The 23,970-nt window shown below is 36.4% G+C and overlaps 2 protein-coding genes across 10 annotated transcripts; both read left to right on the top strand.

The window, feature by feature from the left end:
- Positions 1–5,314: 5,314 nt before the first annotated feature.
- Positions 5,315–7,709, top strand: LOC137728200 (disease resistance protein RPV1-like). The gene is made up of 3 exons (XM_088686728.1): positions 5,315–5,885; positions 7,132–7,459; positions 7,551–7,709. Exons 1-3 carry the CDS (start codon positions 5,368–5,370, stop codon positions 7,704–7,706), a joined length of 1,002 nt encoding a protein of 333 aa, XP_088542854.1. The 5' UTR covers positions 5,315–5,367; the 3' UTR covers positions 7,707–7,709.
- A 7,579-nt stretch (positions 7,710–15,288) lies between these two features.
- Positions 15,289–23,499, top strand: LOC137727886 (disease resistance protein RPV1-like). Of its 9 annotated transcripts, none has more exons than XM_088686420.1 (4): positions 20,637–20,786; positions 21,063–21,720; positions 23,073–23,197; positions 23,289–23,499. In XM_088686420.1, the coding sequence occupies exons 2-4, from the start codon at positions 21,209–21,211 to the stop codon at positions 23,351–23,353; spliced, it is 702 nt and encodes a 233-aa protein (XP_088542546.1). In that variant the 5' UTR covers positions 20,637–20,786; positions 21,063–21,208; the 3' UTR covers positions 23,354–23,499. The 9 variants fall into 9 exon arrangements, 8 of the variants coding, with proteins under 8 accessions (XP_088542543.1, XP_088542544.1, XP_088542545.1 ...); XM_088686416.1 differs by having other exon boundaries at positions 22,984–23,197; XM_088686417.1 differs by lacking the exons at positions 20,637–20,786; positions 21,063–21,720 and adding an exon at positions 15,289–15,903 and having other exon boundaries at positions 22,984–23,197.
- The last annotated feature ends 471 nt before the right edge of the window (positions 23,500–23,970 follow it).

Genomic DNA, 23,970 nt, shown 5'->3' with positions numbered 1-23,970 from the left:
CAATCATTTAGTTTCTAAAGTTTTATTTACAAATTCAGGATTCCTAAAATCACATTTAATAATATGTCAATTGCGAAGTCGCCCACAATCTAATCGACAGCAAGTTCTGTGCGCCCACTGGGATGGCTTTTGGCTTTTCATTCACTAGTTGAACCCCTATACCCCACGTCTCCGCTCTGTCTCCACCCCCATCGTATATCCCTAAATTTATACCCTGTGTGCGACCGTATATCCAACGGCCGTGGCACACAGTGATTTTTCTTCCAAACCACAGGAAGGCCACGACTTCTTCTTGTATATAAACCCTAGAGGCATACACCCAGCTCTCCTCATTAGCTTTAATAAACCAGAAAACCAATACAGCAAAGTAGGCAGCATATTTCAAGCATTCAAGTAATTCAAAAGTATGGCTGCAGTGGTAGAGGCATGGATGAGCGAGCTGAGTAAACTGAAAGAGAAGGTAGGTGCTAAGAACCGATTGGTGTTGTCATCGAAAGCCGAACAAGCCGAACTCGCCGAACAACAGCAGCAAGAACAACGAGAGTTGAAGGAAGCACGAAAGGAGAACAGCTGCAGGATGGTTCAGACCCAGAGGGACTTGGACTCTTCTTCGCGTTCAGAGGACACTGTGTGTTTGCTTATGGATCGCTTTGTGCCTTGGTGACACCTGATGATATGCGCGCGCGGGGGCGCGCGCGCGCATATATATATATATATATATATATATATGTATTTCTAAACATATTTTTGTGTGCCCTTGCATATAATAGTTCATTAGTTACTTGTGATAAAAACTAAATTGCGCTAAGCCATATAATTGAGTCTCCTTATCATTTCAATTGCCACGAAGCTCTTGACCTCTTTATCATTTAGAATGACTTCATAAGGACTAGAGATTTAAATGACTTCACAAGCTCTTGACTTCTTCATGCATATGGTGGTTATGCTTAATTGTTGAGAAAGGTAAAATGACTAATCACCACTAAAATGGAAAGTCTGGTTATGTGGAAGAGTGGTCAAAGTTGTAAATTTGAATTCGGGATTTTTCCTAAAACATGCCAATGCCTTGTGTGTATGTATCGCCCGCCTAATTATTACTGTTGGGCCTCCATTTTCAACTATCTATTTTGTCTTGGGTTTAAACTTTTTCCTTCCCGGTCCTTCCAGGTCCTAGTGTAAGTTAAAAGTAGTAATTCACTTGTATATATATATACATATATTTTTTTTTTAAGAAAGTATGATATTCATTGAGCAAATCAAAAAACATACAAACTGAAGATAGTATGCATTATGGACCTCGATAAAACCTTGTCAAAGTTTTCAACTCGGTCAAAGAAAAAAAAGTGTCCTGCACAACAAGAAAACCTATCCTCAAATGACAATACATAGGCAAAATATCCCTAAGCAAATCAGAGGTTCTTCAAACCACATACATTGTTGATTACTGCCAATTCTCACTCGAGCAAGGCGATGCGCTGCCGAGCTACTTTCCTGTTGAACGTGGTTTAACAACAACTGAGGCAAGGTTTTGAGTAAATAGCAAAGGTCGTTGATAATAGGACCAAAAGGTGAACAATCTTCATCCTGACCCTTCATGGCAGCCAATACCATAATTGAGTCTCCTTCGAATACTACACTCTTACCAACTGGGCAATAAGCCTGGGCCAACAAAACAGCTTGACGGGCAGCAAAGAGCTCAGCGTGGAAAGCAGAGTGTGTCCTTCCAATGGTACCAGCAGCAGCAGCGATGAACTCCCCCAAGTGATCCCGAAGAACAACACCAAAGCGGCCCCGTAAACCTTGTTGAATCCATGCCCCATCAAAGTTACATTTAACCCAATCTACATCAAGTTTTCTCCACTTCTGGGGGTACGGTTTGACTTCCTCGCAACAGATTATGCCATTTTTGATACTTCTGCAGCCAACGCTCTGCTAGAAACACCATCTCCTGTGGCGAAAAAAAAAAGATCCATGTCAAATAGCATCATTTCTATTCTTCCACAGCATCCGTAAGGTCATCAAACAAAAATCAAAGACCGAGGTGGAAAGTGCATATCAATTTGTAGTAACCATTGCATAAGTTGTTGAGTGTTGCCATCCTCAAGCCTGAGTTCCAAACCACCAAACTAAACCACCTTCGCCATGCTGCAATACCTTAGTAAATGTTCTGTCGATTCACCATGTGAACCACAAAAACCACATAAATTATCCACAGCCACTCACCTCTTTGTAAGGTTCGATCTTATGGGAAGAGAGTCCAAACATGCACGCCAAACACAAATCTTGACCTTCCCGGAAACACATGCATTCCATAATTTCTTCCATAGCTTTTCCCTTCCATCATCAGACGAATAAGAAGAAGCACATGCGCCATCCCCAACTGAAGGAATGACTCCACGTGCCACATGGTAGGCACTTCGGACTTAGAACTTCCCACTGCGGTCATAATGCCAAATTCGACAATCCACAACCGAACGCATACTGAGGGGAAGGTTGACAATTAGTTCCATTTCCTCCTCAGAAAATATATCATGCAGCAGCTCAAAATCTCATTGTCACAAGTCAGCAAGGAAGAGATTATCCACTGTGGCCTCAGAATCCTAGTACTCCAACGGTGGACTCACATTCGAAAGTAGGAGTTTCTTGGCAACCAATTATGTTGCCAAATTCTGATATTCTTCATATCACCCAGCTGCCACCGATGCCCTTTATGTATCACCGGCCGCTCAGCAACAATACTCTTCCAAACGTACGATCCAATGGCATTGACCTGAGCACCCAGAAAGTCGGTTATAGGAAAGTAGCGGGTTTGAAAACATAATAGGCAAAAAAGTCAGGTTGTTGAGAGAAACGCCATCCTTGTTTCGACAATAAGGCAAGGTTAAAAGCATAGAAATCCCTTAAACCAAGACCTCTTTCGTGTTTAGGCTTGCATAAGTGACGCCAATTAAGCCAATGGATTTTCTGCTTGCCCGGATCACCACTCTACCAAAATTTTGCAATCATCATGTTTAATTCTTCACATAAGAATTTGGGAAGAAGAAAACATTGCATAGAATACATAGGCAAGGCTTGTGCCACTATTTTCACGAACAATTCTCGTCCCACGCAACTCAATAAGCCACCACACCAACTCTGTAGTTTTTTTCCAAAGCCGATCTTCACATACGAAAAAGTTTCCTTCTTCGACTTCCTGACTAGCACTGGTAATCCCAAATACTTATCATGAAGGTCCGTTCTCCTCACACCAAGACAGTCAACAAGTAGTTGCTTTCATAATTTGTGAGATTGGGACTAAAAGAGACACAACTCTTTTCAAAGGTCACTGCTTGTCCGGATGCTAATTCATACGCACGCAATACCTTCCTAATATTCTGGCACTCATTGAGCGTACCCCGAGCGAAAAGAAAGCTGTCATTTGCAAAGAACAAATGATGAATACTCGGAGCTAGGCAAAACACCTTGATACCTTGCAGATCCCCATTGGATTTTGCCTACGTAAGGAAAGCCGAGAGGCCCTCGGCACAAATAAATAAGGGCATAAAGGATCCCCTTGTCGAATTCCCCTTATGGGATGCACATACCCTACCAGATCGCCATTCAACTTTAGCGAGACTAAATTTTTAGACTAAATGTTAAAAACTAAATGAATTGAAAGTTGATGATTGAATTATTACTTAAACGTTGATAAACGTGCTTATTTCCTATTGGTGACACATCATTTAGTTTGCAAATTTGAGTAATGCTAGGGAGACTAAATTTGTAGATAAAGTTTTAGAAACTAAAGGACATGGAAGTTGTTAATTGGTTTATTACATAAATGTTGATAAACGTGCTCATTCATGTTGATGAATTACCTAATGTCCACCTTCAATGCCATAAGCCCATTCAACCCCGAGGCCCGTTTATCCATATAATGAGCAACTTCCGCGGCAACTAAATAATATTCGGAAATCAACCGCCCCGAAATAAAAGCATTCTGGGTGGGAGATATGATATGGGGAAGAATTAGCTTCAGTCTATTTGTTAATACCTTCGTCATAATTTTATAAAGAACATTACACAGGCTTATAAGGTTATGTCAACTTCCTTAGGATTTGCCCTGATAAAACCATAGCACGGATTCCATTACACACATCAAGACCTACAATCCCCCAGTGTTTTTGATAAAACCCGGGAGACATACCATCGGGTTCAGGTGCTTTGGTGGAATGCATGTGGAAGACTGCACACTTCTCATCCGTGATAGGCCTCCCGAGGTCGTTGTTCATCTCCTCTATTACCGAAGGTGTGATATTACATAAAATATCTTCGAAATTAACAGCACCATTGGAAGTAAATAAGGTGGAAAAATAGGATACCACCACATCTTCCATTTCCTTACGGTCTTCATGCCATACCAAACCATCATCCATAAGACTATGCAGCCAATTCCTCTTTTGTCTTCTATTTGAATTTTGGTGGAAATATTTGGTGTTACAATTGCCAAGTTTGACCCAATTTTCTTTTGTTCTGTCTCCAAAATAGCTCCTCTTGCTCAAGAAAATTATTTAGTCTTCCAATTAGCTCCTTCTTTTGCTCAATCGATCTTCGAAAAACGGTTGATCCAAAATACTTGTAAGTTTATCCTTGACTTCCCTAATTGCCCACGGCCCAGTCCTGGCAAGTAATTCGCTTGTATTAAAACAACTATAAATAATAGTTCAGTAAAGACTATGATAAAAACCAAATTAGGCTAAGCCACACAATTGAATGCATAATAATGTGGATCAAACTCGCTATTTATGAATCGAATATCTCTTTAAATCCTTACAACCTCTCTCTACCTTCAATTTTGCAGAACCTATCAATGTAGCACTGCCTCATGCCCAATATCTGCATTTACAGGCAAGGCAACCCCAAATTATTTCAGAAATCAAACCCACAACAAAACTTCAAAAGGTCCTCCTTGAAAATTTTGAATTCCTACAACTTAATGTCATTTTGAGAGCTGGAAGATCTACGGTTCTATGGGTTTAAAATTTCTTCGAATTTTTAGCTCTTTAAAAATAGAGATTTCTGCTATTTTTAATTTTCCTTTTTTTTTTTTTTTTTTTTTTTTCTATCAATTGCTTCAATGAATTTTTATTTGATCTTTTTCCTAAAGTTTCGCATATTGTGAAAGACGTCAAGGAAGCGCATATTGTGAAAGCCGGCCACATTATTATAATTTCCTTGACTTCAGGTCAGCGTGGAAGGCAAGGAAGCTGCTTTGCATATTGTGAAGTCGAGAAAAGAGGCCTTATCGTAAGTTCATAGCACACGAGGTGGATCAGTCTTTGACATTTAATCTCTCAGCATCTCATCCTTTTTAGTAATCGAACGATCATGGATTCAACGACCAGTGAAGGAGCCTCTTCCTCTTCCTCTTCGTCTACTTCTTACACCCATTCATGGACATATGATGTCTTCCTCAGTTTTAGAGGAGAGGATACCCGCTACAATTTTGTAGGTCATCTGTTCAACAATTTGGTTCAGAAGGGAATCAAAACCTTCATGGACGATGAGGCGCTTAAAAGAGGAGAGGAAATATCGTTGGGGCTTCTCAAAGCAATTGAGGATTCGAGGATTTCTGTTGTTGTCTTCTCCGAAAACTACGCTTCCTCGCAGTGGTGCTTAGATGAACTCGTTCACATCTTTCACTGTAAAGAACAACTGCAGCAGATGGTTTTTCCAGTTTTTTACAAGTTGGATCCATCGGATGTGAGGAACCAAAGAGAGAGTTTCGGTAAGGCACTTGCTGACCATGAAAGCAAACTCAAAGATAACATGGACAAGGTGTTGAGATGGAGAGAAACTCTTACAAAAGCAGCAAATTTGTCTGGCTGGTCATTCCTGGCCGACGGGTATTTTTCTGATCTCTATGTACTTGCAAACCTATCATTCAAATGTAAAATAAGCTTATTATGTGCTTCAATTCATAAGCATAATATCAAGGTTTTTTAGTCAAAATGGTTTTTCTGAGATGAGCATAATTCTTTATTTTGTTCTTAAGATTTAAAATCGATAGAAGTGGTTCTTGAAATTGTCCATCATCAATCATTTTGGTTATTACGTAAAAAAAATCTTTGTTAAATTGAGTGTATTTTTGTCAAATCAATCACTCCACTTGAATTGGGGGTTTCTTCAGTTTAACTGAGATTTTTCACAGAATGATCAAAATGATTGATGATGGACACTCTCATGAACCACTTCTATCAATTTTAAATTTTGGTGATCAAAATGAAGAGTTATAACAATTTTAGCAACTATTTTAGTTAAAAAGACTAACATAAATATATAACATTTGAGAAATGCTAAGGAGACCCTCTCAAAGTGGAACTTTCCATGAGCTCTCTCACACCTCATAGTTTAGTGTTAGTTCATTTGCCAACATTATAAAACATTATAGCAAAAATCAGGTGGCAAAAAGTTCATGGAGAATCTCACTTTTGAAATATTAACCTTAGCATTTTTCATAATATTTTGATATTATTCCATCACAATATTATAGGAAAACTTGTTTAAGTTATTCATTATTAGTATATGAAGCAAACACATATTGAAGAATATGATCCCACATCAGTAATATGACAAAATAATATACAACAAATATATGAGAGTTTGCACTGTTAATATTAGCGAGAATTTTTGTGGTAAAATCTAATACCGACTAGTAGGAGATTAAATTGAGACAATATCGGTAATGCTAATAGTGAATCATGTTCAGCCTATAAAATTCATCAACACATAGCTAAATGCCATTCATCTATACTTAATATATAATGCCAACAACCAATTTGAGGTCATGGGCTTCACCAAAAAGAATGGGACACAAATGACCCCCCAAATAAAAAAGTTCAAAACCAGCTGAAATGAATGCATAAAATAGTTCAGGAGTAATTTTGTCATAAAAAAATAATTTTTTTTTTTATGACGTAGAATATTCAAATGTTTCTTCTAGCATGGTCTAATATTATTAATTTAATCCAAATGTTTGACTTTCTTTTTCTTAAGTAGAGTTGTCACTTGAAATATTGATTACATGTAACATCCACGAATTTCTTCAGTTTAATTATAATAATATTCTTTTTTATGCTTTTAAACTTGTAGGCATGAATATAAATTTATTCAAAAAATTGTTGAAGAGATTTCGGTCCATGTTTTAGAGGGTACCCATTTGAATGTGGCAAAGTACCCAGTTGGAATAGAGTCACGTGTCAAACAATCCAGTTCGGTTTTTTTGGATCCTCCAGTCCTCGATCGCAAGCAATTAGCCCTCCAACGCCGTCAAGGACAAACCGAAGATCAAAAGCGCCACCAGCACCATTTCCTCTCCAGTCTCTCCCCCTCAAACCGTTCCTCTGACGCCGCACCGCCCGCAACCACCGCCAATTCTGATCAAGACCGAGATCGAGATCGAGATCGCAGTCCTTCAATGGTGCTGCTTCCGCCCTTGCTTTCTTAGCTGGAAGATTTGTAGGATTCGCTTTCTTATGTATGCTGTGTTACTGATTGGTTTGGCGATGCAGGCACAAGATTGCAGGCAGCTGGAAACTCAGATGAGGAGGAAGGTGTGGTTGCAGAACGGGAAGAAGAAGAATCTTATAGTTTTGGGATTCACCGCTTTGTTTCTCATCATCGTTCTATTTATAGTAGTGGTGAGAAGTAGATACGCGCCCGCCTAGGCTATGGAGGTGGTCAAAAAAGAATAATACTTAACTACTTAAAATATGAGTAGGAATTCTTATTTAAATTTTTTTAAAATTATTCATTGTCAATTTATAGAATTTTGTGTTTATAATTAGAATCATTTAAATTATAAATCACCTTATAAGCTTTCTACTCATCTTTAAGTAGTCAAGTATTGTTTGAAAAAAAAATAATAATAATTTTTATTTTGCATTTCATTTTTTTAATGAAATGGAAGGGACTTTTGAATACTTCAATGAACATTTATTATATGATTGTTCACTATGTTTTTAGTATGTTTAATACTTTATAATTTATATCATTTTAATTTGCAATGTATGTATCTCAATACAATTATGTATTTTAAAACAGGCCCGTTATGTACTATTGGCTTGGTAATTTAAATCAAATCCACACCATCTAAAAAAAATTCCAATCCATGTCAATACATTTGGGTCAAAAGTTGGAGTTGCAAAGCACAGCAAAGACTATATTTTGGCCATGTGGGTCTCAAATATTTTTAGCCTAGCCTTCTATTGGAAATGAATTTTGTGTCAAAAACGAGTTATGTTTTGATTTATAACCTTTTGATCAGCTTGGTGGGAGATGGCCTTAGCTTTGGTTATTTTAGGCTCACATCATCGTATTATTTATACTGTGTTTGGTACTGAACCGGATAAGAAAATGGAAGGAAAAAAATTTGACAAATCTTTGTTTGTTTGATGAACTTTTCTCATATTTATACGTATTGAAAACCACAAAAATTTTCAAATAACAAAGAAAAATAATAAATTTCATACATCAAATTCAAAATATTTTCCAATAACAGAAAAGAAGGTTCACAAAACACAACTACAGTCATTACATTTCAAATTAATAGCTGTTTCAAACTGAGCCATTGTTCCGGGTTTGAAACAACCATTATCATATCATAAATTCTTAGCAACTGCCTCCTTAAGTATGGACAACAATGCATCTTCTTCATATTGTTTCCAAACCCTTCTACTTACTTTTGGTTGACTACTTTGTTCACTTTCCATTCCAATAATTACATACACAATACAATAGTATATAATCAACTGTGCATATAATTAATAGAAAGTGATAAAAACAATAAGCAAATCATCATACAGGGAACATCCCTGAGGTAGACCTGACATTCCTGTTGTGTTTTCTATGTTCATGTCGTTTTCGTGTCATACCTGATATCTTAACGGGCCGTGTTGTGTAACACCCATTAAAATAAACGAGTAAATCGACCCAATAATATTAACAGTTAATATGACCCGACCCTTTACCCGTTAAGGAAAATATATTTTAAACCAATAAATAATCAAATAAAAAACATAATACTAAATAAATATATACATATCATATTGTCACATCCTACTATTATTCTTTTCCCTTCTCATTTACACCTTTCCTGGAATTATACAACTAATTTTTTTCCCTAATAATCCTTATTTGTAACTTGGGCATATCAATTAGAGTAGTTAAAATTATAACAAACAAAGATAAAGAGCTCATTTTACAGAGTGTACCAAAATCAACAAAAATACTATAAAACAATAGTGGAGCATAATTGAGATTTCGCTTGCCAAAACAAAAGAAAAATAAAACAAACTTACAATAATTCAGTCTTCAATCCTGAGGTAAGAACCAAATCTCAATGTGAGGTTTCTGCAATTTCCTAAAAAATACAAATAAAAGTAAATCCCCTAGTCAGAAAAGTAACCAACCTGCGAGCTTTCTAAGAAACTCCGATGACAAAATCAACATCATATTATTAGATAATACATTACACTGATTATAAAGCTTCATTATCACATTTAATATCAATAACATGATTAAAATATGATATTGAAACCTGCAAAGGACCCTGTAGAACAATGCTAATAACATGATTAAAATATGATATTGAAACCTGCAAAAGATTGCTTAACAACTAATGGCAGAGAAGAAGGGAAGGGGTTAAGAGTATGTGGGCTTCTGAGAGAACATGGAATTGGAAATAGGGGCGGAGAGGCTAATCAAACCTAAACAAAACTTTGGAGACCCCACAGGGTTGGTCTCAGTCTCCTCCGCTTGTAGATCCGACACCATCAATTTTTTCCCCAGTCTTCGCCATTGTATATCCCAGATATCCAGCAAAAACCCACACGTACCTGGTATTACGACAGAGCCCCGCCGTTAGTCACCGTTGGATAAGCTCGGGCAGTCACGCAGCAGCAGTCAAGAATCTCTCCTACACTCACCAGTGTTCATCATTGCTTAGTTAGAGAAGCTCACTGCCGCTTCACCGTTGGTCGTCGTTGGGACTGAAACTTATTCTGGCCTTGTCGCGCAGCCCCTCCTTGGTCACCACTGGAGAAGCTCAGGTCACCGGTGGTCGCCGTTTCTCAGTGAGTGCAGCTCGCCGTTGCTCGTCGTCGGTCGTCGTTAGGACTTGAGACCTCCACATGCCTTGTTGCGCACGCGGCGCCTTTCGCACGCACGCTGAACCCTCTTTTCTCGAAAGGAATTAGCGCTTTAGTTTTGATCAAATAGTTAAATTGGATAATAATGGAATAGAGAAGGGGTTTTTTCATCCAGAAAAGTTTTAATAATATAAGTGATACAACGATATAGATTTATTTTTATTTATTTTACGGCTGTTATTTAAGTAGAGTCTTTAATTGTTTTTTAATTAATGTAGAAGTATAAAAAATATAGAAAAAAATATATATACACTCGTAATGACAAGCTTTACAACGTTCATGAAAGCTTAACTTCGAAATTCGTCACTATAATCATATAAATCATAGATCAAAATTTAACCGTTGATTGTTATTTACATTTACGCTTCATTTTTCTCATCAAATTTTGTTTTTTCGGATTTTCATTTTTGAAAACATGATCTATTAGAGGATGCATGAAGATGAATGGTTTGGATCGTTGATATTGTGTTAAGATTTTTATGGTTAGTGAAAATATTGCTTGATGTTTATAAAGTTTCTACAAAATATATGACATCGACTCATTTTTCAGTTAACCGTAAATATCGAAACGTGATATCAAAGATTTGAACCGTTCATCTTCTTACATCCGCCAGATGATCATGTTTTCAAAAAAGAAAATTTTAAAAATGAAATTCAATAAGAAAAATAAAACGTAAATTACAATAGACGGTTAAATATAAATTTGAGGTTTATGGATTATAGTGTTGGATTTCGAAGCTGACCTCTTCATAAAAGTTGTAAAGCTTGTCACTATAAATGATTGTATAACTTTTTTTTTCATTTTTTACACTTCTATACAAATACTATACTAGTTTATTTTAATTTTGGACAACAACATGTTAAGTAAAATTTATCCTAGTAATAATAATAAGGAACTCTCATAATAAAAATAAATAACGACTAAAACTTTTTTTTTCAACTTATATAGAATAATAATACAAAACTATATATTTAATATAGAATATATTGTATATATTAATATGGCTATTGTATTTTATAATAAATCTTTTAGTAATTAAACTTTAAAATTATTATAATAATTTTTTTCTTAACGGGTCGAAACCGGTTACCCGCATGTATACCCGTCACCCGATAATGACCCGATTAGTTATCGTGTTGACCCAAAACACGTTATTTTCGTATCGTGTCATAAACTACTGGGTCTAGCCTGAGGACCTTCAGATGCTTCTTCATTAGCACCAACATTAACAGTAGTGGGTTGAGTTGTTTTTGTTTTTGTCCATCTTCTGCATTCGATGGACCAGATTTAAGATTGACATTTTAAACTCTGTGGCTCTGGCAAGAACGCAAGGTCTAGAACATATAAGCATCATTTAATGGCAATCAATTGAGGCTAACGGGACCTCAACCAAGGTTAATATAGTTGGACATAGGATCATAATCCAACAGTTAATAGATCTACACAGTTAATTTAAGGATTGTTTGGAAAATAAATAAGATTAGGATTTAGTTAATAGTAATAGCTTATACCCCAAATAAAGTTAATATGTTTTGAATTTCCTTAGGGAATAAGGGCTCATAATTCTATCCTATTTGGAATGAGATTTGGTGTATCGATTATTCTTGGACTGCAAGGATTCCTAATGATATTATTACGGGAAGATTCATCAGGGTTAAGTGCATACAAATACAAGGCTAAGGTCTCTACTCACAACACAGAGAAACATATATGAATTCCCCATTAGTTCGAGTACGAAGGAGTGTTGAGTGTGCAGAAAACTTTGGTCAACTAACATATTATTGCGCAGGATTCCAATACGATTTCCACGATAAGGAGAAGTACATGGTTGAGCCTATTTCGCATAAAGATGGTTCATCTTTCCTACATGCCATATTCGAGTACTTTATTAATTGAGCATAATTTATGGATTCTTTCAAGTTAGTGTTTTAAGTTTCTCCCTAGAATTTTAAAGTCGAGTTTGTGAAAAAAAGATGAATGATTGAAATATTCTAGATTTTATTAGGATTGTCCAGTTTTCAATCCTATAATTGTTCCACGGTTGTTTTCGAATTTGTATGCATGACAGTATTCTCATGTTTTAACACTCGTACCATACATGGTTAATACTATTTGGTTAAGTTCTTGTAAAGACAATAGCCTTTTCGGTTGTTTGGTACATACTATTTGGAAGTAATGATTGAAAGAATTGACATGCAGTTATACTTGCTAAACGAATTTGGCTTAACATATTCATTGTCATATAGTATGATTAAGTGTAAGGCGCAATAACTTGTTTTTTTTATGATTATATGCATCTAGTTATGGTATTTGTTTCTCGCATTCAATATAAGATATAATTGATTAATGGGAGGAACAACTTAAATGTGTGGCTTATGTCATAAGGGATGTTTAGCTAATTATGTTGATATGTGCCTCACTTGTTTGATTTATGAATGTGGGTTTAAATTTCAGTTCTTATATATATAGTTGAATTTGTGGCCGGTTATGACTAGTCAAATAAGGATCCAAGTTGGCATAACACATTCATGTAAGGTTGTCGTGATTTACTTGATAACCAAACCAAAGGAATTGAAATGAAGTACTAAGATTACAGAGAAGTAAGCAGAGACAGATGAATGTTCGAGAGAAAGAAAGAGAGAGAGAGACAAAGAGTGAGAGAGGGAAGAATCTAATCTTTGTATTATCTTCAGAACACACAAAATGAATTACAATATGTTCTTTTATATCCCAAGTCAGTCAGCTACAAGGCTAACTAATTTTTTAACAACCTTCTAACAATTCTAACAAACACTGCTGACATGGCTGTGCTGATGTGGCTGGCTGATGTGTCATCCCAACATCCCCTCTCAATCTCAGCTAGGATTCCCAAGCTTGAGATTGTAACAGTGTCGAATGAACGTAGGGCTGTGAAGTCCTTTTGTTAAAATGTCAGCAGTTTGCTCATCAGTAGGAATGTATACCACTTCCAAATCACCTTTTTGAACTCGTTCTCGAACAAAGTGATAGTCCATGTCCAAGTGTTTAATTCTTGAATGGAAGACCGGATTGGCACTCAAAGCTATGGCCCACATGTTATCACAGTGAATAACTGGAGGTGTAAGCAAACCAACACCTAAATCTTTCAAAATATTTCGCACCCAAGCAACATTCGCTATAGTGTGAGCTAATGCTTTATACTCAACTTCTGTAGAGCTTCTGGAAACTGAATTCTGTCATTTTGACTGCCAAGATATCAGATTGTTTCCCAAGAGTACAACATAACCAGTAACTGATCGTCTAGTATTGAGATCAGCTGCCCAATCCGAGTCTAAAAATGCATTAAGATCAAGCACCATGTCTGAGGAATATAGAACGCCATGGTGAATTGTACCCTGAAGATATCGCAGTATTCGTTTGACAAATGCAAAATGTACTTCTGTTGGTGAAGAGATAAACTGACAGACTAAGTTAACTGCATATGCAATATCCAACCTTGTGAAGGTCAAATACTGCAATGAACCAACCAGGCTTCTATACAGTGTGGGATCGGTCAAAACAGTACATTCTGCATCAAGTAACTGCTGATGTGGCTTACATGGAGTTGTTGCAGGTTTACAAGAATCCATTCCTGCCTTGTGAATCAAATCTTTAATGTATTTGGACTGATTCACAAATATGTCCCCGCTGGTTTTGTAGTGAACTTGCAATCCCAAGAAATAGGTTAGTTTGTCTATATCTTTAAGCTCAAACACAGCAGATGATGAAGTTTATCTGTGAGAATGATGTCATCCACATAAAGTAATAGAATTGTCATATCTAGGCCATCTGTTTTAACAAATAAACTTGTATTAGATGATGAAGCAACAAACTGTAGAGCTGTCAAATAACTAGTGAACTTAGAATTCCATGCCCATGGGGCTTGCTTTAATCCATACAAGGATTTAATTAACTTGCACACATATGTAGGATGAGATGCATCTACAAATCCCTTAGGTTGTTTCATAAACACCTCCTTTTGTAAATCACCATGTAGAAATGCATTTTTGATATCAAGTTGTCTAAGATCCCAATGCTTTATTCCTGCCAAAGCTAGAATCATTTGAACAGTTGTATGCCTTACCACGGGGCTAAAAGTGTCTAAATAATCAATATCATGCTCATGTGAGAACCTTTGAGCCCGTAATCGTGCCTTACATCTTGCAATACTCCCACCTGGATTCTTTTTAACCTTGTATACCCATTTACCCCCAACTATTGCCCTATCTTTTGGAGGTGGTACCAAAGTCCAAGTTCCTTGTTCTCTAAGTGAATCATATTCCTCTTGCATTGCTGCCTGCCATTGAGGCAATGTTGCAGCTTTTCTAAACGATGAGGGCTCTGAAGCATTAACAATCTCAGACAGAAAGGAAAAGCCCCTAACAAATGGTTCATCCTCAGTTAATTGAAGAGAATTTAGTTTAGGACAAGATGCAAGTAATGTTGCATAATTCTTTCTAGGCATAGTACCACTCTTTAATCTGGTTGTCATAGAGTGTGTAGATAACCCATTGTCTGTAGATGAATCAGATTGCATAGAGATATGAAGAATTACCTCGAGTTGTGTGGGTGAATGGACATGCAACATTAATGATGTACCAGAGTGATGATGCTGTTGTAATTTTGCATTAACATTTGAATTATACTGCTGTGAATCTGAAATCCCATCAGTACCATTGGAACACACAGTTGTATTGCTTGAATCAGTAGTGGCCACTGTATAAACCTCCTGCGAACTTTGGTTAGTGCTTGCTGAGTTTCCAAGTGTATCAGGTAAGCGAATTACAACATGAGACTGATGTGCTGATTTATGATTTGATATACTCCTGGAAACAGACTGATATATCATCTGACTAATCACCGCTAAAATGGAAAGTCTGCTTATGTGGAAGAATGGTCAAAGTTTTAAATTTCTGTTCAGGATTTTTCCTAGAACATACCAATGCCTTGCGTGTGTCGCCTAAGAACGGTCAAAGTTTTAAATTTCAACTCAGGTTTTTCCCAGAACATGCCAATGCATATTATAATTTCCTTGACTAATGGTCAGCGTGGAAGATGGCAAGGAAACTGCTTCGCATATTGTGAAGTCGAGAAAAGAGGCCTTATCATAAGTTCATAACACAAGAGATAGATCAGAATTTGACATTTAATCTCTCAGCATCTCATCCTTTTTAGTAATCGAACGATCATGGATTCAACGACCAATGAAGGAGCCTCTTCCTCTTCGTCTTCTTGCACCGATTCATGGACATATGATGTCTTCCTCAGTTTTAGAGGAGAGGATACCCGCTCCAATTTTGTAGGTCATCTGTACAACAATTTGGTTCAGAAGGGAATCAAAACCTTCATAGACGACGAGGCGCTTAAAAGAGGAGAGGAAATATCGTTGGGGCTTCTCAAAGCAATCGAGCAGTCGAGGATTTCTGTTGTTGTCTTCTCCGAAAACTACGCTTCCTCGCAGTGGTGCTTAGATGAACTCGTTCACATCTTTCACTGTAAAGAACAACTGCAGCAGATGGTTTTTCCAGTTTTTTACAAAGTGGATCCATCGGATGTGAGGAACCAAAGAAAGAGTTTCGGTAAGGCACTTGCCCACCATGAAGGCAAACTCAAGGATAACATGGACAAGGTGTTGAGATGGAGAGAAACTCTTACAAAAGCAGCAAATTTGTCTGGCTGGTCATTCCTGGCCAACGGGTATTTTTCTGACCTCTATGTACTAATAAGCTTCAATTCATAAGCATAATATGAAGGTTTTTTTAGCCAAGATAAGCATAACTCTTTACTTTGTTCTTTAAGATTTAAAATCGATAGAATTGATTTTCGAGATTGTCCATCATCAATCATTTTGATTATTTCATGAAAAAAATCTATGTTAAATTGAATGTATTTTTGTCAAATTAATCATTCCACTTGAACTGGTGGTTTCTCTAGTTTAGCTGAGATTTCTCACAGAATGACCAAAGTGATTAACAATGGATTTTCTCAAGAACCACTTTTATCGATTTTAAATTTTAGTGACCAAAATGAAGAATTATAACAATTTTAGCAACTATTTTAGTTAAAAAGACTAACATAAATATATAATATTTGAGAAATGCTAAGGAAACCCTCTCAAAGTGGAACTCTCTTCATGAGCTCTATCACACCTCATAGTTTAATGTTAGTTTCATTGTCAACATTATAAAATATTTTGATAAAAAATAAGGTGGCAAAAAGTTCATAGAGAGTATCACTTTTGAAAAATTATCCTTAGCATTTTTCATAATATTTTGATATTATTCCCTCACAATATTATAGGAAAACTTGTTTAAGTTATTCATTATTAGTATGTGAAGCAAACACATATTGGAGAGTATAATCCCACATCGGTCATATGATAAAATAATATACAACAAATATATGAGAGTTTGCACTCCTAATAGAGAATTTTTGTAGTAAAATCTAATACCGAGTAGTAGGAAATTTTGTACCAAAAAGAATGGAACACAAATGCGCCCCCCACCCCTTCTCTCCAAACAAAAAAGTTCAAAACCAGCCGAAACGAATGCCTAAAATAGTGCAGAGGCAATTTTGTCATAAAAAGATTTTTTTTTATTGTTTTTTTATGATTAGTATCTTACTATTACGTGAAATATCTAGGGGTTTCTTCTAACATGATCTAATAGTATTCATTTAGTCCAAATGTTTGACTTTCTTTTTCTTAAGTAGAGTTGTCTGTCTGCACTTGAAATATTGATTACATGGAACATCCATGGATTTCTTCTGGTTTAATTATAATAATGTTCTTTTTTTGTGCTTTTAAACTTGTAGGCCTGAATATAAATTTATTCAAAAAATTGTTGAAGATATTTCGGTCCAAGTAGATAGTACCCATTTGAATGTGGTAAGTCCTTCAAAGGTGCTGCTTCCGCCCTCGCTTTCTTAGCTGGAAGATTTGTAGGATTCGCTTTCTTATGTATGCTGTGTTACTGATTGGTTTGGCGATGCAGGCACAAGATTTCAGGCAGCCGGAAACTCCGATAAGCAGGAAGTGTTTGCAGAAGAAGTTTGAAATAGTTTGCAAATTCTTAGGCGTTTTGTATTGCATCATCTTCGTAGTATTTTGGGTCCGTCTCGCCGCACGCCTGGGTTTTTTTAGCGTTTTTTTTGGAAACTCGCTTGATTAGCGTTTGAAATTAAGAAATGACATCCAGGTGCTTGCCTAAATCGACTAGGCATCTGTTTAGCTCATCCAGACATGCCTAGGTCAGGTTCACCTAGACAGAAAATAGATAATTTTCATTTTGCATTTTATTTTATTTTTTCAATGAATTGTAACAGACTTGCTGCATACTTAAAATTAACACACATTATATCCTTGTTTCTTATGTTTTCATCCCATTACATTTGGGTCAAAAGTTGGAGTTGCAAAGCACAGCAAAGACATATTTCGGCCTAGTGGGTCTCAAATTTTTTTGGCCCAACCCTTTATCAAAAATGAATTTTGTGTCAAAACGGATTATGTTTTGACATATAGTTATTTGGCCGGCTCAGTTGGAAATAACCTTAGCTTTGTTATTTTAGACTCACATCATAGTGGTTGTTAAGTGAAAATGATTCGAAAATGGTTCAATTTTCGCAATGACCCTCTACCCTTTACAAAAGTTCACAAAATTTACATTGGTAAGAAAAACACACCAAAACCAACACCCGCTAAAATTAGCATAAACTCCCTCCATGACAACTCTAACTGACACAATTTCAACAAAAGTAAAAAATTTACCAACCCAAATGATATAATAAAGTAATTCGGGATATAAATGATAGAAAAAGTAAAATGAGACACAATATAGAAGGTAAAATTAGAAATTTTGTGGAAGTAGAGGATCATAAATAAAATCTCCAAAATCGAATCGGTTTGAGTCCGACGGAGTCCGAGTGTTCCCAAAGAAAACGAATAATCGAGAGATTTTTCAATGAAATCAAAACATAAACTATACATTACATGTTATTATATAAACAATAAAATATATGTTAAAAAATTAATAATTTAAAAAATAAAATTTTTCTCTACTTACATCAAAATACGTGATGATCCCGTATTCCTATCCTAATAAAAAAATTTCTAGTCCATGACAGAAGCGGCACACCTGGGAAGGTCGGTCCGTCGCCGAGACTTCAATAAATATTAGAAACCGCAGGAGCTGCCATTTCCGACGATCGAATGCTTCAGAGAAAGAGAGATGGCGCGGCAAGAAAGCAAAGAGCCCTGCAAGAAAGAAGCCTGCAACATTCAAGCATGCCTCTCCAAGAACCACTTCCTCCCTCAAAAGTACGCCCCTCCGTCCTCTTTTTCCTCCTCTTCTCTTTATTATTATCTGTATCACTTGTTTGGTTTCCGAGAAAACATTGTTTGGTTGCCGAAAAAATAGAGGAACATTTCTACCATCTCCATTTTCTTTCCCAATAGTGAAGCTTTAAAATTCATGGGTCGAATCGAATATCTTTTCATTCAAGAACAAGTTTTGTTTATTTCTCCATCGTATTGCAATTAATATAAAATGCATTGTGATTTGATTTCTAGCTGCTCAGGGGTTTTACCATTGTGATTGGGTGCTTGCTTTACAACTTCTGTTTGTTTTACTGTTTCCTGAGCTTTTAAAAAAAAAATATAATCTGGCTCTTTTCAATTTATACGATTAGACGGTAAGGGTGTGTTTGTTAGGGATGATTGGGTTGGATGGGATAATTGCTAGATTCAAGGCATATCCAAGTTGAAGGTAGAAGACATGTTACTCATGAAGGAAAGTTGTCCATCCGAATACCCGCAAAAAGGTAGGATTAGATGGGGAAACTTTCCTCTCTGATCATCGTCCTCAACATTCACCTTGGACAAATTTGGGAGTTGTGTTCCATTTTTCCCTTAAATATGCCTTGAATCTAGTGAGTTATGCTACCCAAGCTAATCCTCCCTATCAAACGCACCCAAACAGTTTCCACAAGCGGTTTTCTTGACAAAACTTTCTTTTAGCACCATGGAGGTAAATCTATGATCTCCAACGAGGAGGAATTGTACCGATACCTGTGGATACAGTCCAGCTGTAGTGACTTGAAGTTCTATCTTAACTTCACATCTTGTTTGTTCCCTTGGCTTATGCATATGAGATTTTTTGCATTAGGTTCTTGAAATAAGGAAATATAACCGAAAACAGAAGTTTCAATCTTTTTCTGTCAACATAACTAGTTAAAGGAAATTGATTTTGTTAGGTGGTCTTAGAAACAGTGGCTTAAGAGGTATAAGATTTGTCTCTGTATTTCTTTATTTTTAAGATCAACTAGGTGTCGAATTATATCTTTTGAGGTGAAACTGTGGATTCCAATTAAGGTAGCTTATGCATATGAGATTCATTAAACAAGGAAACATGACCGAAAACAGAAATTGCCATCTTTTTCTTTAAACACAGGTAATGAAAGGAAAATTTTCAGCTATCTTAGGTGGTCTTTACATACAGTTGCTTAGGAGGTATATGATTCGTCTCTATCTTTCTTTCCTTACAAAACCGTTCTTTGTATTAAAATCGATTACCATGATTTCATCTTGTGTCTCTACTTGGCACAAATTACATCTACTTGTTTTGAACAGTTTCAAAGACTTGCCAGTTATATCTACTTCTTTTGAATTGAAACTGTGGATGATGATAAAGGAGGTTGAATGTTAGTTTTCAGTTTGTGGATTTTTCAATGAATTGCTCCTGGTGCTTATTTACCAGTTCCCGATCAAGCTTTCAATTGTACTTTTGTTATCAGAGGCTTGCCATGTTACCATAAATTTGAATTTGGGCTATGATGATGTGCATCGTAATAGCTAGGTGATGAATCTGACGGGTATATTGAATCCATTTTTTAATTGCTGTCATGGGAACCGGGTGTGGTAATCTGAGGTCACATTCACTAGTTATGACCTTACTCAGAGCATTATCTTCCAGCTATCCTTTTTTATTCTTCATACATATTTCCTCCTATATGCCTTATCCATAAAAGCGGACACCTCTGGTTGTTTATAGCCAAAAGTTCTGTAATTGATGCAACACCTTTCACTACATCATTGTCAAACCAACACAGAAGAGTACATGGAGTTTAAGGCCTCCTAGTCAAGTTGAATTTTCCACATTTGGAGCATGTAAGCTGTCCTTTCGTAGCATTTGCATTCTGAAAGCTGGGATATGTTAATGTAACGTCTAATGTTATGCGTTTATGATGCTTCTAATGCACTATGTGCTTTTAATGTTTATCTGTTTTTATGTTAATGTTTACTTTGTAACTAGTGCTTATACTTGGCAGGTGCTGGAAAGTCATTGAACAGCTGCAGGTGTGCTGCGAGAAATGCACTTACAACTCAACACACTGTGCTTCAGTCTCTGGTCTTTTGAAGCAAAAGCCCAGGTGACAACCACCGTCGAATTCACACCCAAAGTGATCAAGTGTAGCTCTCCCTGCATCATCCTCATCTTCCAGGAAGATACCACTGAGGCCAAATGCTTGATGTGGTTATGACTTACAAGATGCTAAAGCTTACGGTACATTAAATGCAATAAAAGGTGGGAGAGGGAAAGTAAAATGATTTACACAATAATGTCACCCGATAAACGATGCTAGAAATGTTCTATGTTGATGTCATGATTCAGAAATGCTAATGTGCATATAGTTTTATACGCATGTGTATGAATTGGATTGAAAAGTCTCGATACAGGATTTTTCCTAGAACTTGCCAATACCATGTGTATTATGACTGTTGGAAGAATGGTCAAAGTTTTAAATTTCAATTCAGGTTTTTCCTAGAACATGCCAATGCATATTATAATTTCCTTGACCAGGTCAGCGTGGAAGATGGCAAGGAAACTGCTTCGCATATTGTGAAGTTGAGAAAACAGGCCTTATCATAAGTTCATAACACAAGAGATGGATCAGTCGTTGACATTTATTCTCTCAGCATCTCATCCTTTTTAGCAATCGAACGATCATGGATTCAACGACCAAGGAAGGAGCGTCTTCCTCTTCGTCTTCTTCTTGCACCCGTTCATGGACATATGATGTCTTCCTCAGTTTTAGAGGAGAGGATACCCGCTACAATTTTGTAGGTCATCTGTACAACAATTTGGTTCAGAAGGGAATCAAAACCTTCATAGACGACGAGGCGCTTCAAAGAGGAGAGGAAATATCGTTGGCGCTTCTCAAAGCAATCGAGCAGTCAAGGATTTCTCTTGTTGTCTTCTCCGAAAACTACGCTTCCTCACACTGGTGCTTAGATGAACTCGTTCACATCTTTCACTGTAAAGAACAACTGCAGCAGATGGTTTTTCCAGTTTTTTACAAGGTGGATCCATCCGATGTGAGGAACCAAAGAAAGAGTTTCGGTAAGGCACTTGCTGACCATGAAAGCAAACTCAAAGATAACATGGACAAGGTGTTGAGATGGAGAGAAACTCTTACAAAAGCAGCAAATTTGTCTGGCTGGTCATTCCTGGCCGACGGGTATTTTTCTGACCTCTATGTACTAGTAAGCTTCAATTCATAAGCATAATATGAAGGCTTTTTAGCCAAAATGGTTTTTCTGAAATGACCATAACTCTTTACTTTGTTCTTTAAGATTTAAAATCGATAGAAGTGGTTCTTGAGATTGTCCATCGTCAATTATTTTGATTATTTTGTGAAAAAAAAATCTCTGTTAAATTGAGTGTATTTTTGTCAAATCAATCACTTTACTTGAACTGGTGGTTTCTCCAGTTTAGCTGAGATTTCTCACAAAATGACCAAAGTGATTAACGGTGGACACTCTCAAGAACCGCTTTTATCGATTTTAAATTTCGGTAACCAAAATGAAGAGTTATAACAATTTTAGCAACTATTTTAGTTAAAAAGACTAACAAAAATATATAATATTTGAGAAATGCTAAGGAAACCCTCTCAAAGTGGAACTCTCTTCATGAGCTCTCTCACACCTCATAGTTTAATGTTAGTTCCCTTGCCAACATTATAAAATATTGTGGTAAAAAATGAGGTGGCAAAAAGTTCATAGAGAGTATCACTTTTGAGAAATTATGCTTAGCATTTTTCATAATATTTTGATATTATTCCCTCACAATATTATAGGAAAACTTGTCTATGTTATTCATTATTAGTATGTGAAGCAAACACATATTGGAGAATATAATCCCACATCGGTCATATGATAAAATAATATACAACAAATATATGAGAGTTTGCACTCCTAATAGAGAATTTTTGTAGTAAAATCTAATACCGAGTAGTAGGAGATTAAACTGAGACACTATTGGTAATCTTGATGGTAAATCATGTTTGGCCTATAAAATTTATCAACGCATAGCTAAACACCATTCATCTATACTTAATATATAATGTCAACAACCCATTTGGGGTCACGGACTTCACCAAAAAGAATGGAACACAAATGCCGCCACCCCCCCCCCCCCACCTTTTCCAAACAAAAAAGTTCAAAACCAGCCGAATCGAATGCCTAAAATAGTGCAGAGGCAATTTTGTCATAAAAAGAATTTTTATTATTGTTTTTTTATGATTAGTATCTTACTATTACGTGGAATATCAGGGGTTTCTTCTAGCATAATCTAATATTATTGATTTAGTCCAAATGTTTTGACTTTCTTTTTCTTAGGTAGAGTTGTCTGTCTGCACTTGAAATATTGTTTACATGGAACATCCACGGATTTCTTCTAGTTTAATTATAATAATGTTCTATTTTATGCTTTTAAACTTGAGGCCTGAATATAAATTTATTCAAAAAATTGTTGAAGATATTTCGGTCCAAGTTTTGGATAGTACCCATTTGAATGTGGCAAATTATCCAGTTGGAATAAAGTCTCGTGTCAAACAATCCAGTTCGGTTTTTTTGGAACTTGGATCTGCTCCTGTCCTCGATCGCGAGCAATTCGAGAGAGACCGAGACCGAGATCGGGATCGCAGTCCTTCAAAGGTGCTGCTTCCGCCCTCGCTTTCTTAGCTGGAAGATTTGTAGGATTCGTTTTCTTATGTATGCTGTGTTACTGATTGGTTTGGCGATGCAGGCACAAGATTTCAGGCAGCCGGAAACTCAGATAAGCAGGATGACGTGTTTGCAGCAGAAGTTTGAAATAGTTTGCAAATTCTTATTCTTTTTGTGTTGGATCAGCTTCGTAGTATTTTGGGTCGGTATCGCCGTACGCCACGGTTTTTTTGATATATTTTTTGAATAAATTATAAGAGACTTATTGCAAACTTAAATTAACACATGCTATATCCTTGTTTCTTAAGTGTGGAATTATATCTCTTGAGGTGAAAATGTGGATGCCAATTAAGGTAGCTTATGCATATGAGATTCGTTAAACAAGGAAACATGACCGAAAGCAGAAATTGCCGTCTTTTTCTTTAAACACAGGTAATGAAAGGAAATCTTGACACTTTCAGCTATCTTAGGTGGTCTTTACAAACACTTGCTTAGGAGGTATATGATTCATCTCTGTCTTTCTTTCTTTCCTTACAAAACCGTTCTTTGTATTAAAATCGATTACCATGATTCCATCTTGTGTCCCTACTTGGCACAAATTACATCTACTTGTTTTGAACAGTTTCAAAGACTTGCCAGTTATATCTACTTCTTTTGAATTGAAACTGTGGATGATGATAAAGGAGGTTGAATATTAGTTTTCAGTTTGTGGATTTTTCAATGAATTGCTCCTGGTGCTTATTTACCACTTCCCGATCAAGCTT

Source organism: Pyrus communis, chromosome 15 (assembly GCF_041283825.1).
Source record: "Pyrus communis isolate YQ-2024b chromosome 15, ASM4128382v1, whole genome shotgun sequence".
Classification (NCBI taxonomy): domain Eukaryota; kingdom Viridiplantae; phylum Streptophyta; class Magnoliopsida; order Rosales; family Rosaceae; genus Pyrus; species Pyrus communis.
The sequence above is the reverse complement of the archived record's forward strand: the minus strand, read 5'-3'. Positions and strand labels throughout refer to the sequence as shown.

What these genes read in the sequence shown, in the direction of transcription:
- LOC137727886 (XM_088686416.1), top strand. Translation starts at nt 21,209, where the DNA reads ATGGATTCAACGACCAAGGAAGGAGCGTCTTCCTCTTCGTCTTCTTCT. An exon ending in TGGTCATTCCTGGCCGACGG is followed by an intron (nt 21,721 to 22,983) that starts GTATTTTTCTGA and finishes TTTAAACTTGAG; the next exon opens with GCCTGAATATAAATTTATTC. An exon ending in GGGATCGCAGTCCTTCAAAG is followed by an intron (nt 23,198 to 23,288) that starts GTGCTGCTTCCG and finishes TTGGCGATGCAG; the next exon opens with GCACAAGATTTCAGGCAGCC.
- LOC137728200 (XM_088686728.1), top strand. Translation starts at nt 5,368, where the DNA reads ATGGATTCAACGACCAGTGAAGGAGCCTCTTCCTCTTCCTCTTCGTCT. An exon ending in TGGTCATTCCTGGCCGACGG is followed by an intron (nt 5,886 to 7,131) that starts GTATTTTTCTGA and finishes TTAAACTTGTAG; the next exon opens with GCATGAATATAAATTTATTC. An exon ending in GAGATCGCAGTCCTTCAATG is followed by an intron (nt 7,460 to 7,550) that starts GTGCTGCTTCCG and finishes TTGGCGATGCAG; the next exon opens with GCACAAGATTGCAGGCAGCT.